At 40.4% G+C, this 15,111-nt stretch overlaps 1 protein-coding gene across 5 annotated transcripts in view; it reads right to left on the minus strand.

The window, feature by feature from the left end:
• The window catches only part of LOC145458812 (uncharacterized), a 133,533-nt gene that overhangs the window by 21,796 nt on the left and 96,626 nt on the right, over nucleotides 1–15,111 (minus strand). For all 5 annotated transcript variants that reach the window (XM_080337305.1, XM_080337303.1, XM_080337304.1 and 2 more), the window contains exons 63-86: nucleotides 14,838–14,972; nucleotides 14,661–14,778; nucleotides 13,737–13,881; nucleotides 13,492–13,675; nucleotides 12,251–12,446; nucleotides 11,326–11,437; nucleotides 11,129–11,266; nucleotides 10,636–10,730; nucleotides 10,439–10,575; nucleotides 10,070–10,200; nucleotides 8,657–8,838; nucleotides 8,431–8,601; nucleotides 7,658–7,764; nucleotides 7,477–7,586; nucleotides 6,508–6,589; nucleotides 5,672–5,782; nucleotides 5,575–5,602; nucleotides 4,764–4,865; nucleotides 4,084–4,201; nucleotides 3,657–3,771; nucleotides 3,044–3,205; nucleotides 2,861–2,980; nucleotides 2,327–2,446; nucleotides 2,142–2,266 (exon numbers count right to left, since the gene is read on the minus strand). In XM_080337305.1, coding sequence (XP_080193431.1) covers nucleotides 2,142–2,266; nucleotides 2,327–2,446; nucleotides 2,861–2,980; nucleotides 3,044–3,205; nucleotides 3,657–3,771; nucleotides 4,084–4,201; nucleotides 4,764–4,865; nucleotides 5,575–5,602; nucleotides 5,672–5,782; nucleotides 6,508–6,589; nucleotides 7,477–7,586; nucleotides 7,658–7,764; nucleotides 8,431–8,601; nucleotides 8,657–8,838; nucleotides 10,070–10,200; nucleotides 10,439–10,575; nucleotides 10,636–10,730; nucleotides 11,129–11,266; nucleotides 11,326–11,437; nucleotides 12,251–12,446; nucleotides 13,492–13,675; nucleotides 13,737–13,881; nucleotides 14,661–14,778; nucleotides 14,838–14,972 — 3,044 coding nt within the window. The remainder of the gene's footprint in view (nucleotides 1–2,141; nucleotides 2,267–2,326; nucleotides 2,447–2,860; nucleotides 2,981–3,043; nucleotides 3,206–3,656; nucleotides 3,772–4,083; nucleotides 4,202–4,763; nucleotides 4,866–5,574; nucleotides 5,603–5,671; nucleotides 5,783–6,507; nucleotides 6,590–7,476; nucleotides 7,587–7,657; nucleotides 7,765–8,430; nucleotides 8,602–8,656; nucleotides 8,839–10,069; nucleotides 10,201–10,438; nucleotides 10,576–10,635; nucleotides 10,731–11,128; nucleotides 11,267–11,325; nucleotides 11,438–12,250; nucleotides 12,447–13,491; nucleotides 13,676–13,736; nucleotides 13,882–14,660; nucleotides 14,779–14,837; nucleotides 14,973–15,111) is intronic.

The raw sequence follows: 15,111 nt of genomic DNA on the forward strand, positions 1-15,111 counted from the left end.
GTCATTTCCATGAACGTAGTAACCACTCCGGTCGCTACATGACTTTGAATCTTATCCGTCAACACGGATATTGGTTGATAAATGGATCGTCTCGAGTGACGCATGTAATTGGTTGTTGTGTTACTTGTCGCAAGTTGCGGCGGCCCCTTGAGAGCCAGAAAATGGCGCCTTTGCCAGTAGATAGGTTTGATACTGAAGCGCCCTTCACCTACGTTGCATGCGATGTCTTTGGTATATACTATGTGAAAGAGAAGCGATCTACTTTGAAGCGTTATTGTGTTGTGTTTACATGTTTGTCTTCTCGTGCTATCCATTTGGAATCGTTGAATGCTATGACCACTGATTCCTTCATCAATGCCCTCCGCAGAATGTTGGCCCGTAGAGGTCCTATGACGCAGCTGAGATGTGACTGTGGCACAAATTTTGTCGGCGCTAGTAATGAGTTGAAAAAAGCTGCTGTGAAATTGAACCAAACTAAGGTGAAAAACTTCTTGTTGAATGAGCATTGCGATTTTATTGAATTCAACTTTGCCGTTCCCCATGCTAGTCACATGTCGGGAGCAGTCGAAAGACTAATCCGAACCGTGAAGGCTGCTCTTAATCCTTTGTTGCTGAAATTTGGTCATATCTTGTGTGATGAGTCTTACCGTACATTTCTTGCCGAAGTTGAGAATATTGTAAATTCAAGACCGTTGTGTGTGCAAAATTTGAATGATCCATCAGCTCCAATCCCATTGTCCCCTCAGCATATTCTCACATTGAAGTCCAAGGTTTTGTTGCCTCCACCAGGAGTATTTCAAAAATGTGATATATATTTGGTAAAAAGATGGCGCAGGGTCCAGTACCTTGCCAACGAGTTTTGGAGTAAATGGAAACGTGAGTACTTGAGCTCACTGCAAAATCGAAGTAAATGGAATGATGTCAAACGGGATTTCAAACCCGGCGATATTGTTTTAATTTCTGACCCTAATCAGCCCCGGAATTTTTGGAAACTTGGCCGAGTTGAGGTTGTCACGCCAAGTGGTGATGGGCACATTCGGAAAGCAACTGTGTTAGTTGCGACAGCGGAGCTTGATGCAAAGGGTAGACGCACTGCTTCTTCCACTTATGTTGACCGCCCCATTCACAAGTTGGTGCTTATGATATCAGTCGATTCTTGATTGTCTGTTTTTCGCTGTGTGATATGTGTGAATCGCGTTATTTTTTGTCGTTGTTATTGTTATTTGTTTGGTACATACTTGAGACCATTTGGATCTCTCGTACTCTATGTGTTATCAGTGTAGTCCGATTTCCCGAAGTGGAGCCACATTGTTTACACGTTTGCAAAAATAGTTGTAAAGACATTTTATGTTGCACAAAAATGTCCTTAAAAGGGGGAGTGTAAATGTCTGTCCCGATTCCGTTGTGCGCGAAAGCGTAAATAGGTCACTCTCGAAGCCACGAGCTGTGACGGCAGAGTTAGTCTACGACGCACGTGTTCTCAGAGCCCGCATATGGAGGTCGGCACGCTGGGGCGGCAGACGTAAGATAGACAATTGGCTCCATTTCGCTTCATTTATTCTTTCTATTTCTTATTGAACCGCAGTATCATTGAACCTGGTAAATCTACAAGTTTCTGACCATTAATTACTACTATTTGGCTGTTCTGTGCTAGTAAAGAAAGCTCCTTGGATCTGCGTGTGTGATCAGGATTGCAAGAGTATACTCAGAGCGGTCATTAGTCAGTGACTAGTGCGTACACCGGGAACTGTAGCTGTAGCGTCGACTCCAATCAAGCACTATACCAGCGTGTCTTGCAACAAGTCGTTGCAGCGACCGCTACAATATAGTCATATAGGCATATTACATTCACATATGCTATTATAAATATTATTGCATCATACTTTTTACAACATAAATTTATATATATAACACATACAGCTATATAATGACTGTAGCGTGACCAGCTGAGTTGATGACCTTACTGCTGTATCGCTGATCACAAGTCCAAATCAAAATTCAAAATAACTGTAACTCCATATCCGATAAAAATCCGGCCAAATTTATCTAATCTTTTTTTTCTAATCTAAATCCATGCTCAATTTCTCAACCTAGAACACGGCTAATTAGCACACTGTCTCGAAAGGTCTGCAGACGTATACCTGTCGCGACTTGTGGAGTTGATTTTCCTGTTGTCGGGAAGGTTGAGATTCAAACTCACGACGGCAGAGTTAACGGCGTCGGCCGAGTCATCCCATATGAAAGGATTTTTGTCAGCTACGACAAGCTGCGCGATGAAATTACGTCGTAAGTTCGGCATGACGATAAATAAACGACAAGATTAAACCTCGACGTCTATCGTTTCGTCTTCTCCCAGCCCGTTTAGCAGGTCGCTACCGCACGGTAGACTGAAAGCTTTTTTGTTGCCTCCATCGTCGCAAAGCGTCTTTGCTGTTTTCCGCTCAACCTGTCGCACACAGAAATAACATCATTAATTTCTACTCATTTGCAAGTAGAAGTATCAATCTCCAAGACAGAATAAGAATTATAGCTACATAGTTCTGGGATTATCACAAAGAGATTAATCCGATCAAACCTCGATTAGCGGTGGAACTAGCCTGAATCTTTGATGACTGGCGCTCCCTAATGTGTTCTACTGGGCAAAAAGTGAACACCGCAAATTTACAAAGAAACAGAAGATGAGACAATATCCATTTTGGTGCATAAAAATATAATTGTCTTTGATATGACGGCGATATCAAACAATGTATGCAATAGTGCTTTTACGCAATCCAATGACGCCACTGCATAGAGCACCTGTGGATCTTGTCAGCGTTTGCTACAAACAGATAAAACGGATCAATTTGTCAAATATAAGTACCTCCACAGTCATATCTTTACCCACAAGCTTCACGCTAGGCTCTCCCGGTTGCTTCCGAGACATGAGGGTAGCAGACAATGAGTCAATCGAGCCGATAGCTGAGCTACCGACTTTTCTTGCCTGAAAACAACTCGAATTGTATCAATTTACAGCGATTCCAGGCGCTTGATGGGAAAACAGCACCTGATCTCTGTTTTGCGCGTGTAATGCAGCATTGCGCGACTCTTTATCTTTCCTGTATTCCAAACGTTCTTCGGGCGACAGGTAATTTTCCTCTTCGTCCAAGATAGCTTTGGGTGATTCCGTCGACGGCGGAGGCAGGGAGTACTGCGGGACACCGTTATCCTATTCGCGATAAACAGATATATAAAAGACAGTGGATGGTCTACGGCCTGAGCGTTCGTAGTATTGGTCAAAATTTGTGATCAAGATACAATGTTACTATGCGAAACGTATTTTTACGTCTCAATGGTCTTGCCCAAGCATAACGTTGATATAATTCAATTCGATCAAGTTGCAGTGAGACATATATTGCAAATCGGCACAATTTAGACACCGTCATATTCTGGCCGATTTTCATCGATTTAAATTATGATAATATAAAATATTTGAATCACATTTTTTCTCAAAGCTATTAGTTTTGCAACTCAGCTTTCATCGTAGGACTAACACAAGCAGACGCTGACCAGGGTGTGAAAGCGACCAAGATCTTACTGTTATCTACATCGTCGGATATCAGCTCAACAAAGTATATAGCAAATGATTAAAAGCGCATAAATGTCACACTACACCGTACCATGGCCGCTGCGCTGATAAACTGCTCCCTAGCTGCATCAACTACAAGATCAAGCGCTCCCACTAGATTAGAGGCTGCCTTTTCAATTTCCTCAGGTGCTTCGGAGCCGGCAATACTAAACACAGAAATCAGAGACAAATCAAATTTTTTTAATGACTTATGGAGGAACTTCAATATAAAATTGAATACTATATTCATATTGAAATAAACCCTAATATTTTCAGCTGATACTCGTGAGGATTCAATCGTCAGCAATTAGTAGAGAATTGACAAGAACATTGTATATCAACAATCGTGTCACCAATTCTCGACTAGTTGCTGACGATTACCCTAAACAAGTGTCAGCCGAATACATTCACCTATATTTCAGTATGAATATAATATTCAATCGAATCGTTGAACTACTGTATCGCATAAATGGTCTCACCCGTTAAGCGATGATGTCATATCTGATAACGCGTTCACCGCATCCAGTTGTGTATCATTACCCACTTCGTCTGGCGCTGCTATCAGACTTTTCAGAGCACTGCTGGCTTGTTGCACTCCTAAGAAATTATATGTGATTTGACTGTGTTATTTCCTGACACCAAGCCGTACCCAGACGTGGTCAGTAAAGAAGTATTTCTACTTCTTTAGGTGTTGACCACTTGCGCTACATACTCGAGTGGTTGTTTTTAGATTACTTCCACTTGTACTCGACAGTTTTTTTATGAAAAACAACTCACTTTTCACACTTTGTATTTTGTAAAGTGGTACGTAGTTATGGGCTGGTTTGCATCACTGTTATGAGTGATACCGACAGCTCAAAATAACCACTGCATCCCGATAACTGATTATATTTTCGAAATCGCATTTATGTGTAGCGACATTTGTCATTTTGTATCAGTCACGAATATGCACATTGCAATTTCGAAGGAAGTCACCTCCGACTAACTACTAGAAGAATGTGAACCCTCGACCAAATTTCTTGTTGAAAATACACATTTGAGGTACTTTTCAAACCATCATATTTTACCTCCATTTAAAGTAATATTGATTGAGTAGAAATTTACCGTAGTAGTTATACTACAGTACCTGCGTTACCGCTTAAACCAAGTCTGGTCGTACCTTCCAGATTGTTTTCATAGCTGGTTTTTCCCGTCACCGCCTTCACCAGTTCCGCTCTCAATTTTGACCGGCTTTCTTTTCCGCTCGTGGCATCTCCGTCGCCTGCGCATTTAAAACAGCTAGGTTTACACTAGAGGAGTGGCTCCTTCACACGCGTACTTTTATATTGCAAAGCCTCCCCGCCATACTAGACAGCGGTTTTCCCAACAGAATGTTTCGAGCTAGGTATTGTATCTTGTATCAGCATACGCCATCTCAAAATTTAGGACAGTGACCCTATACCATTTTTGAGAGTGAGAGCTATTTCTAAAGTAGATCAACTTTGAAGCATTCTGGCTAAAATGATAAACTAATAATCCCTTTATTTGAGAGCTACAAAATGAAACGGTTAGTATAATAATTCATAGTACCATGAAGAATTATTCTGTCCGACTTCACAAATACGTTGTATGACACGGAAGGCTTTGTTTGGAGCATATACATGTTAAGAAAGGGGTGCTGCACTGGCACAAAACTCAACTAGAACATATTTGAAAGGTCTATACCACAAAGCAACAAAAGAAAGTCCCATACAACTTCGCCGTATCATCAATCACAGTGGTGGAATTCAAGAGTGCTGACGAACAGAAGAGAACAGCTTGACCTATGCCTTGCATAAGCGTTCATTATTGTACAATCCACCCCCTTGGTATACTGAACCTTATAACAAGAAAATATCATGACCTGTTTACAATCGGCATAAACCTGACACTGCCACCAAATACTGCTACAACAAGTATTGGGTAACACAGAATTAAACAATACAACTTACCAGTAGTTTGATTCCCCTCTCTGCTCGCCTGAAACGAATATGGGATAGACAACAATTATTACCAGCATAGAAATTAGTTTTTTTTTCGCACACTCACCTGAGCGTTTAGTATCTCCCCCGCCATCTGCGAAAATTCTGACATAGCTTGAGCACCGGAGGAGGCTATAGTGAGGGTGGTCATATTTTGCAAAGCATCCCCGATGGTATTCTGAGATAGTCACAATACAGGTGGGAATTTCGTATTTGTGGCAAGTAACGGCAGCTACAGTCGGTAATAGTGCCATCACACTCTAGAAAAGGTTGGGGCTGATTTTTTTTAATACACTGTTGCAGTTAAAAGCAATGGAACGAATCCCTGGATCCAAATCTCAATATAAAACCAGGATTTGTTCTAGGACCAATAAATATTGGAGTGAAGGGGCAATCCGAAAATATGCTTGAAATTTAGTCAAGAGTAAATCCACAATTTGCAACATTACTGTTTATTAATAATATCTTGACCCTCAGCCATTTTCGCAAACTAATACTAATACAAGTGCCTTTTGAGATTGCAGTATGAATTTGAGACACACCGAACCGCTTCTACATCTTCATCACGCACCGATTTTTTATACTTCTGTAGGCTATGTCTCATTGGCTGATAGCAGTGCAACATGCTCGTGCATGCCTCTATTTAATAGTATTGTCATCAATTTCAGTGCTATATTTGTAGGACGATGTCGCAGTTTGAAAATTGGATTGTAAAAGAGTGGTTCCATCTCTCTCCATTCTACTATTTATTTAGCTTTTCTTGAGGTATTTTGAATCAATGAAAGGACATCGACTGAAAATTTTCATCGCTCGGAAGCTACAATCAGTCGTTGTTGAAAGGAATTTCGGCCAAGCCAACTGTTAGATGAGGCTAGCCACAATACAAGCTCAATAAAGACTTACCAAGTCCTCATAGACTCTCGCTCTCAATGTCTGCGTTGCCTTGTCGCCAAATTCATCCACGACATGCACTTGAATGGTAACCCTAACAAGTTAATAGCAATCATAAGGTTGCTACTTTACAACAGAGAACCAATATCTAACATTCATGTAGAACAGGGGTGTCAAACATACGACCCGCAGGCCGCATCCGGCCCACAAAGAAATTCTGAGTAGATGTTGAGATTATAAAAAACAATGCTCCCACTAAATAATCCCTCACAACAGCAAATATCGAGTATGTTCAGAGGCCACATCATAACCATCCAACAGGGTGTCAGTCTATAGTCCCCATTACGAACGAATCAATGACAATGAGAAGTCAAAAAAGTGCACCACGAGTTGAGGGTTTTATGGAAATATGGATCAAAAAGTAGTTATTCTCAGAAGCGAAAACACCAATGCGAAACCGTTATATGCAGGTTACACAGAGACTACAATAGTTACACAAAACTATAAATAGAATATCGGCGGTCGCCCTGCTGTATCAACTGACTCAAAAGATTCCCGGCCTCCATAGAAATCTGAATCGCGATTACATAATATTGAACTAAATTCCAATATCCGCGTTCACAGTCAAATCTGTTGTGTTCCTCACAACGCATACGCAGGACTAACACCAGATTACGACTAATACAAAGAGAGCACAGAAAAACGCCAACTTACAACGGCGATAGAGCCGCTGTATTCAACTGCCAATCATGATATGTTGCCAGAATAGAACCTCTATGATCCGAAAAATATTGTAATCCCTACCATTATACATATAGACTTGATAATAAAGTACTTCAGTGAAAAACAAGGGCATGGACCTCGATGTAACATTTTGGAATCATTTGACTGGTCCGGGCCGCAAGCAATCTCAAGGTTTGAATCCGCCCCGCGACGCAAGTTGAGTTCGACACCCCTGATATAGAAGCAACCATAGTGTACCAAAAGTCTTCCTCTTCGATGCCGGGTGCCAGATACTTATCTGCGACGATGGGGTTGTTTCCGGATGATAGAAGGTAAGGCACTTCTTTGCTATGCTTCTGATACCAAATCTAGGCGTGGAAAAGTAAAAGAAATACTGTCCTAACTCAGTAAAACGACGAACAAATCTGAAAAGCAATACTTCGTATTTGAGTGTGACTGATTTGTCTTTCACTGTGGTGTCTTCATTAACACCTTCGTCGGTCCAATCCCAGCAGTGTATTGTGAAAGTATCGTTGACACAATTCCCTGTATCGCAAAAATCAGAGATTTTCCACTGGCAATCTCAACTCAAAAGAGCAAAGACATCGGATGGTTCCCTTATCAATTCTTCAAAGATGTCAATGCAGATTACTATCAACGACATTTCTTTGAAGTGGCAATCAACCCGCATTGTTGTCACAATTCCTATGTCCTATTTATGGAAGACAGATACGAAATTATTTCAAGTTGAACTATCAATATTTTATTTGTAATCAAATTAGAGGTTACCTATATCAGCTTTTCAGATTTTCCCATAGTGCATGACATCATAATGATTAATACTTAGAAACTTAATTGAGACTTAATTGAGACTTTCATCTTTCAACATTTGAAACAAACATCCTTACAGCGACAACACACCAAAATGTAGGTATATCGTGATAAATACAATAACTTTAATCAGACAGAGACAGAGCAACAATCCAAGTTTGAGATACCGGTAACGCAATGCTGATTGCGACAGAATTTGGCAATAACTAAAAGAAATTACTCATTATCATGTCATAACAAGCGGTGATAACAACTGATAACTGAAGTTATTTTCAATTAAGAGCCATTCTCGAAATGTATAGCGTATAATAAAACAAACATATAATTCAATTATTCAAAGTCTCGAAGCAACAGGTAATGCAAACAGTGTTTTCATGTTACCTTCTTGCGGAGTGATGTCACACTGCCCATCTTCCGGCGGCACATTAACGGACACGTCCGCGGTTGTCATGCCATCCAGATAGCCTTCTCGACTGCCCACCACTTTAATCCTGTATCTCTTACCAGGCAAGAACGATTGCGACTTCAGCACAAGCGCAGGAATGTTGGTACCTGCTCAACACAGCCACGGTGATGGTAGTCACAAAATTTAAATGAGATGGTGTACCTGTGGTCGTCCTATTTTCAAAGTCTTCCATCAAGGTGTACGTGCCATTATTGCCATTTTCCTCGTATACCCGCCACTGGTAAGATATCTGACCCGCACTCCTGCACGTCAGACAGGCAGCGCGCAATGACAAGACTTTGAAGCTGTTTATTCTCGCTTTGCAGTTGTAAAGGCATTCAATTCTACAAACCGATCAAGGCAGTCAAACATATTTATGTAACTATTTTGTTTCTTGCTACGTTCAATATATAACAAATAGTTGGATGTTGATGGAAACACTGCTCAATGCTCGGCTCATTCCAACCCGAGAGACGTGAAAAGGATGAAATTGTACTACATGTGTACTACGAAAAATCAGAATTACTTTGCTGCTGATTACCTCTGCCTTGTAGAGGAAGATAAAGATATATTGAGCTTGCTAAATGGAGGGTGAGTCAAACAGTTTGGAAATCACTGCGTAAGATAAAGCAATACTTCAATTTATTGAAAATATATTCCCTACATTGGTATCAGTCGAACTAAGATATTATCAGACACCTCATTCTTGCAGTGAGAAATAGCGTCAATTATTCAATTGACCAAACCTATTTCATGTAGACAAAAAATGTTTCTCTGTAACTCACAAATTTCTCATTAGTTTGTTTTGTTTCGTGTTTGTACTGTAACAGTTTATTTACAAATTGCATATGTCGCTACTATAATACCATATACTTCAAAGTTTGTTATTGTTGCCATTGTTATCAATGCGAATCTCATGGTCTGTGATTTTGATTGTTGCGTCATACTTTACCTTTTTGGTTCTGCTTTCAAATCTGTTTAAATCCCTTCAGTGCGCCGTTAACTCTTGAAAAGAGGCACCCGAAAAGTCTTTGAGTTCAATAAATATTCTACTACAATGGATGTTGTATTGATAGCTACATACAGATTTGTAATTGGTTCAATAAACACGTCTTGGGGAGGATAAACAACAATATGAGTGTGAACATGGCTTCTGTGTCTACAAGACACACGCTGTGCCGAGTTGTCGAGGCCTTTCAAATATGTGAAGCTCGGTCAATGAAGGAAGAATACGCATTAACTTCCACACGCAATCCACTAGAATCAGATCATGGGAAGAAGATGATAATACACACATATTACCCAACTGCTGCGGTATATCATGAATCCACGTTATTCAGGGGTGCATCCCATTGGGAAGGAGCTTAAAGAAGTTTGAGAAGCAAGCAGGCGTGTAGCCAGGCCGCGAAGGGCGCCTTTGCCCCAGCGAATTGTGAAGTCATGTTTTAATATGTCACATTTACAAACCCTTCCTATTTTCACCCTGACTTGACCTTCGTGTGTTAGTAACTCCGCATTTGAGATGATAACTTGACGATCGTCTAATTTATTAGGGATAAGAGGTAAGGCGCAAACCTTAAAGAAGGCGGTGCTCCTTCTTGTATCTCTAGTAACTGATAGGAAATGGCCGATCTGTGCGTGAGTGGATCGGAAGCCTTTACGTAGACTACGTACTTGAGGTCTTTTTCCAATTTGCTTGCATCGATCTGAATAGTTCGACGAGAATCAATTTTGTAAGCATTCCAACCACGCTTAAAGATTTCCAGTAAGGCATTGGTAAGTAGATTGGCTTCAGAAGAAATATGTCTGCATTAAGGCTAGGCACAACAATTCAAGTACACTGGTGCTCATAATGTGGCGTAATTGAATACTCGATTTGAAGCTACTCAATCATGCAGATTAAATTTAAGCCAACATGATCATCAACTATTCATCCTAATCTACCTCCAGCGAGGGGCATTTAAGAAGGTCCGTGTCATTTCTCAGTGATATTACGCTGGCGCTTATGTTCACATCTTGCTCTTGTGTGAAGTATCCTCCAGACATGCACGGATTCGATGGCTCAAAATACGAGAAATCATCTTTAAGGAAATTAAATATGTAATTACACAACGTAGACGGCAAGACAACGTAGTTGATACCTAGCATGTCACAAATATACGCCATGGTGATACAGTCGTGTGTGACGTTACCGTTTATTTCCCAACTACTGGAATCTTGTCCATCATCATCAGAGCTGCACACAAAGACACAAAGGCGATGATTTAGGGAATACAATGTCCTAAAATAAATCATATTTCAAAATACATGGGATGTTGTTTGGATTCTCTTTACAGTTGAAAATTTTCAATGCTGAGATTCGGTCGAAAATCTTTCGATGATTAAATTACCAATATGAAGTTACACATTCGCGTAACTAACGAGTTCCGCACCCATAACGCCGTGTGTCAAGTTCTCTGCTATTTTGCCTCAAAAGTTCAGAAAGGCACAACTGAAATGAATATTTATTAGTTCAAAGGAAATGGTAGATATAATTCTATAATCACAACTCTTAAACACCTGACTACCATCCAGTCCGTGAACAACATATAATCTGGTCAAAATTCAAACCTCAAATTGTTTATCTACACCTACCTGTAACCAATGCCAAGATGTTCGGGACCAAAAATCAAATCCGACATCTCCCGATTGCATACCGTTTTTCCAGCACAGTAAGATTGTAAATTACTGGAAACAGCTTCCTGAGGACATAACGAGTCAGCGTCGTTGCATCTAGACAAAGTATGTGTGACAAATACGATTAACAACAAGACATCGCATTGGTAACTTACTGCTGGCCGGTCGTTGAACTGAACGCAGTGATATTCAGCAAGTTGAAGCGCGACAGTTTTGGACAAACCAAGTCGACCGTGTCACCCAAGCACGCAGTTATCTCTCTTGGTTCTTTTATTAGCGAAAACTCGTTGTTAACTGAGCATTAGCGTTATTCAAAAATAACTTTTTTTCTAGATTCTGGAGAGTCACTGATTAAATCGTTAGGTAGCCTAAAAAATCGGTGCACGCCAAATTTGGCTAGATTCCAACTGGTTGATGTGAACGTACAGGAGACGAGTTTAAATTTATTGAAAAAAATGAAAAATATTTTTTAAATTTGACTGTCAGTCCCCTAAAACTTGGTAAGTTGTCGAAAAGAACGATGCTTGACAATTTGTGATCGCTGACAACCATTAGAAACGAAATTAATCCAGTTGAAAATTTTGGATTTGCAAAAATAGCCTGGCCGGCAGGTAATCCCAGAATTATAAATGAAAAACTCAACTAACTTCGCTTCTACGCTTGTGTCTCACTGATTCCGAAAATACAAATTAAAATTTGGTCAGAGCCATGGAACCACCCCGAAATAACCGTAAAAATCGGCATCGTTCCATCGCTCTACGCAATTTCACGGCTATTTCAGAGCGGTTCCACTGCCTTAGCAGATTTTAATTTGTATTTTGGGAATCGGTGCGGCACTAGCTTTCGATTAATACCAGTTTTATTAAATTTGAGCGTTGGGGTCGCCAGCTATGGGACTACCATTTGTAAAAATGAAGTTTCAAGTGACTCTTGGAGGTGTAGAGCTTAAACATACAATTGAGTAGCCTAATATATTCATTATTCATATTGAAATAAACCCAGATATTTTCGACTGACACTCATCAGGAGTAAATGTCAGCAAGTAGCGGAACACTGTATCAACAACCCTTTTTACCGTACCTTTTTTCGGACTGAATATCACTTCTAACAGCGCTTTAGACACCCCAGCAGTGTAGTCGCCAGCCGAGGTATTCGCAAGAAACAAGCCGGACCACTGATAGAACAAGGTTCTGCCTAGAACGTCATTTTTCCCCGATGTTCCGGGGCTCTCTATGTCTGGATCATACGATGCGCCGAGCCCAGTTACAGTGATGACCTTTTAGACAGTTAAGAAAATGGAATATATCACAGACAGTGTGAACAAATGAGTGCTCATGGCAGGGTTGTAACGATTCGAGTCATGACTCAAGTGCATGACTCGGACCAAGTTATATGACTCAAGACTGGGTCTATCAGGACAGACATTTCATTGTAATTTCGAAGAATAGTTAAGTTATCCCACTATTATTATTTCGTCTATTAGTACTGCTATTTGAAAAATGGTGCCAGAAACTGTTAAAAGTGAGAAAAATTAGTATATTATGAATGCGATGCATTCGATATCACCGAGCAGAGTTGTAAAAAGTGGGTTTGACATGACTTGAACTTGATACGAACCAGTAAACACTATGCCTTGGACTCGGACTTGACTCAGTAGTGAATTTAAAATGACTCGACTTGACTCAATAAAACAATAAAAGTCAAATTTACTTGTGACTTGGTTACAACCCTGACGGTAGTGCAGTTAGTATACACTACACACACACACACTCGGCGCACATAGGCAGCTTCCCACACAGACCATGAGTAGGTTTGGGCAAACGTGCAAACCATTTTTTTGTATTCATCAGGCGAAACTAAGAGGTTTCAAATCGAAATTTGGGGTCACAGCCATAAAAAGGTTAGGAGCAATGATCCCTCTAAGCTGCGCACGTGCGCAAATGCGCTGTGCTGACGCGGTCTCTGCGAACAGAAAATCCAAGTTGCGCCAAAAAATCACAAGAGATTACCTTTTTTTTTGCGCAGTGAGTTGGTGAGTGTGCGCAGACTCGTCAAAAATTAGAGTGAACATTGGTTGGGAGCCCCTGGTTTATAGGGTACGCCAGGTTATCGTGACAATTTCAATCATAATGTGATGCAAATACATCCCAACACAACACAAAATTCAAAGTGTAAAAAGTCAGCAGTTTTGACTAAAACAATTGTTAAATAGACGCGGAAGGAGTTTAAAAATAAAATCATCCTGAGTAGAAGTCACCACCTCTGAGTATATCTAAGTAGAACATATTAAAGAAACAATCAAAATGAAAATAGATGCACACCTCGTCGTGCCCGACAGTGCGCGCATTTCCATTCAGAACACCCGGCACTAACGGCGTCGGATATACTTTGAGATATATGCAATCTGTAGTGGAAACCCCGTACACTCCCACCATACCCACGTTCAAGCAAATCAAATACATTCCAAGATCCAAAAAGCGCGGTTCTACCCTCAGAATATCGCTCCTGAATGCACATCTCGCAGATAGGCACAAAATAGAAAGGAATTCGACAACACCCAACATACTTTGCAGTATAACTCAAGCCGGGCACGTACTCGTAATGATATGTAGCGGCGTTATGTTCCAGACTGACATGTTCTCGAATGCTTTGTAAGCCTTCACCTTCCAACCATTGATCAGCCGTATCAAAATTCATCTCAACGATATTATCTGGATCAAAATATTCATTCCATCATTGATTTGGGTCAAACTTTTGAATCTGAGTGATACAATTCGAAATTGAGTATTAAGCTATTAGTGGAGTTGAATAATCAAGTATCAAGTCATAACAGTATGAAAGGAAAGGACATAGTTTATGTTTTTGCCGCATACACACCGACTCATGATATACATACCCACGATCTGTGCATATGCATACCATGAGTGCATGATGTGCAGATATAGCCTTGTACGGCTTTCTAAGTCTGGCACCACCCATCCATGCTATCTCAGTAATGCATGAGCAACAGGCAAGGAAATCATGGATACCAGTGTTACTAATCAAGTCTTTGGTCTGACACGGCCGGGGATCGAGCCCACGATCTACTGATCAAGAAGCAGGACGCTTCACCGTTACGCTATATTGTCGGTTGTATGAAAGATGTGAAAAGTTCAAATATGTACCTTTTATGCTACCACAAAGAATATAACCATTTTGATCTTGTGAAATTCAATCTATTGCTCGTCTAAGTCACACTCATTTATAGCACACACAAATCAGTCCATTGTCAGAGGAAAAAACAATTGTTATGTAATCAAACTCCCTTGCACGACTTTCCCGTTACCTAAGGTTTAGGCCGGCTTTTGAGTTTGTATTTCCTGACACTGCAATAAATCATCCTGTCGTAACGACAAGCATAACAACCCCAAATTGCAAATTTTCACTTACCTAAATAATAGTGAATATTACATGTATGTTAGACACTATGAAACAATAACGTCTAACAAACCTCCATCTACTTTGCCTGAGACTTCTTTAAACAAGGCCCACGTCATCTTTGTTTCACTGGACACTAAGCAACGTGTTTTAGAGGTACTATACAGCTTCAAAGCCAATGATTTTAGCACCTGAAAGAAGTATAAATTTCAATGCAAGATAAAAAAACTGCCATAGACTGCACACATACCTCCCTTGGATTTGAGCGAGAGTTGGTGGGCATTTTGTCCAAGGACACCATAGGATAGTCGCAGGCTACTTCGATTACAACGATGTCTTGCAGCAAGGAATAGGAGGAAACACGATTGAAGATAAGAATCTTTGCCTGAAGACGAGCGATATCAAGATTACTAAATGAACAGTATCAGATACTTGCAGTAACGTTGCACAAGTAATTGATCTGCGCTTGGAGACTTGTTTTCATTTCCTCAGGATGTTCTTACAGGGTGTACAGTACACTGTAC

Source organism: Botryllus schlosseri, chromosome 16, assembly GCF_051294905.1.
Source record: "Botryllus schlosseri isolate E-star chromosome 16, Bs_hap1, whole genome shotgun sequence".
Taxonomy (NCBI): Eukaryota; Metazoa; Chordata; class Ascidiacea; order Stolidobranchia; family Styelidae; genus Botryllus; species Botryllus schlosseri.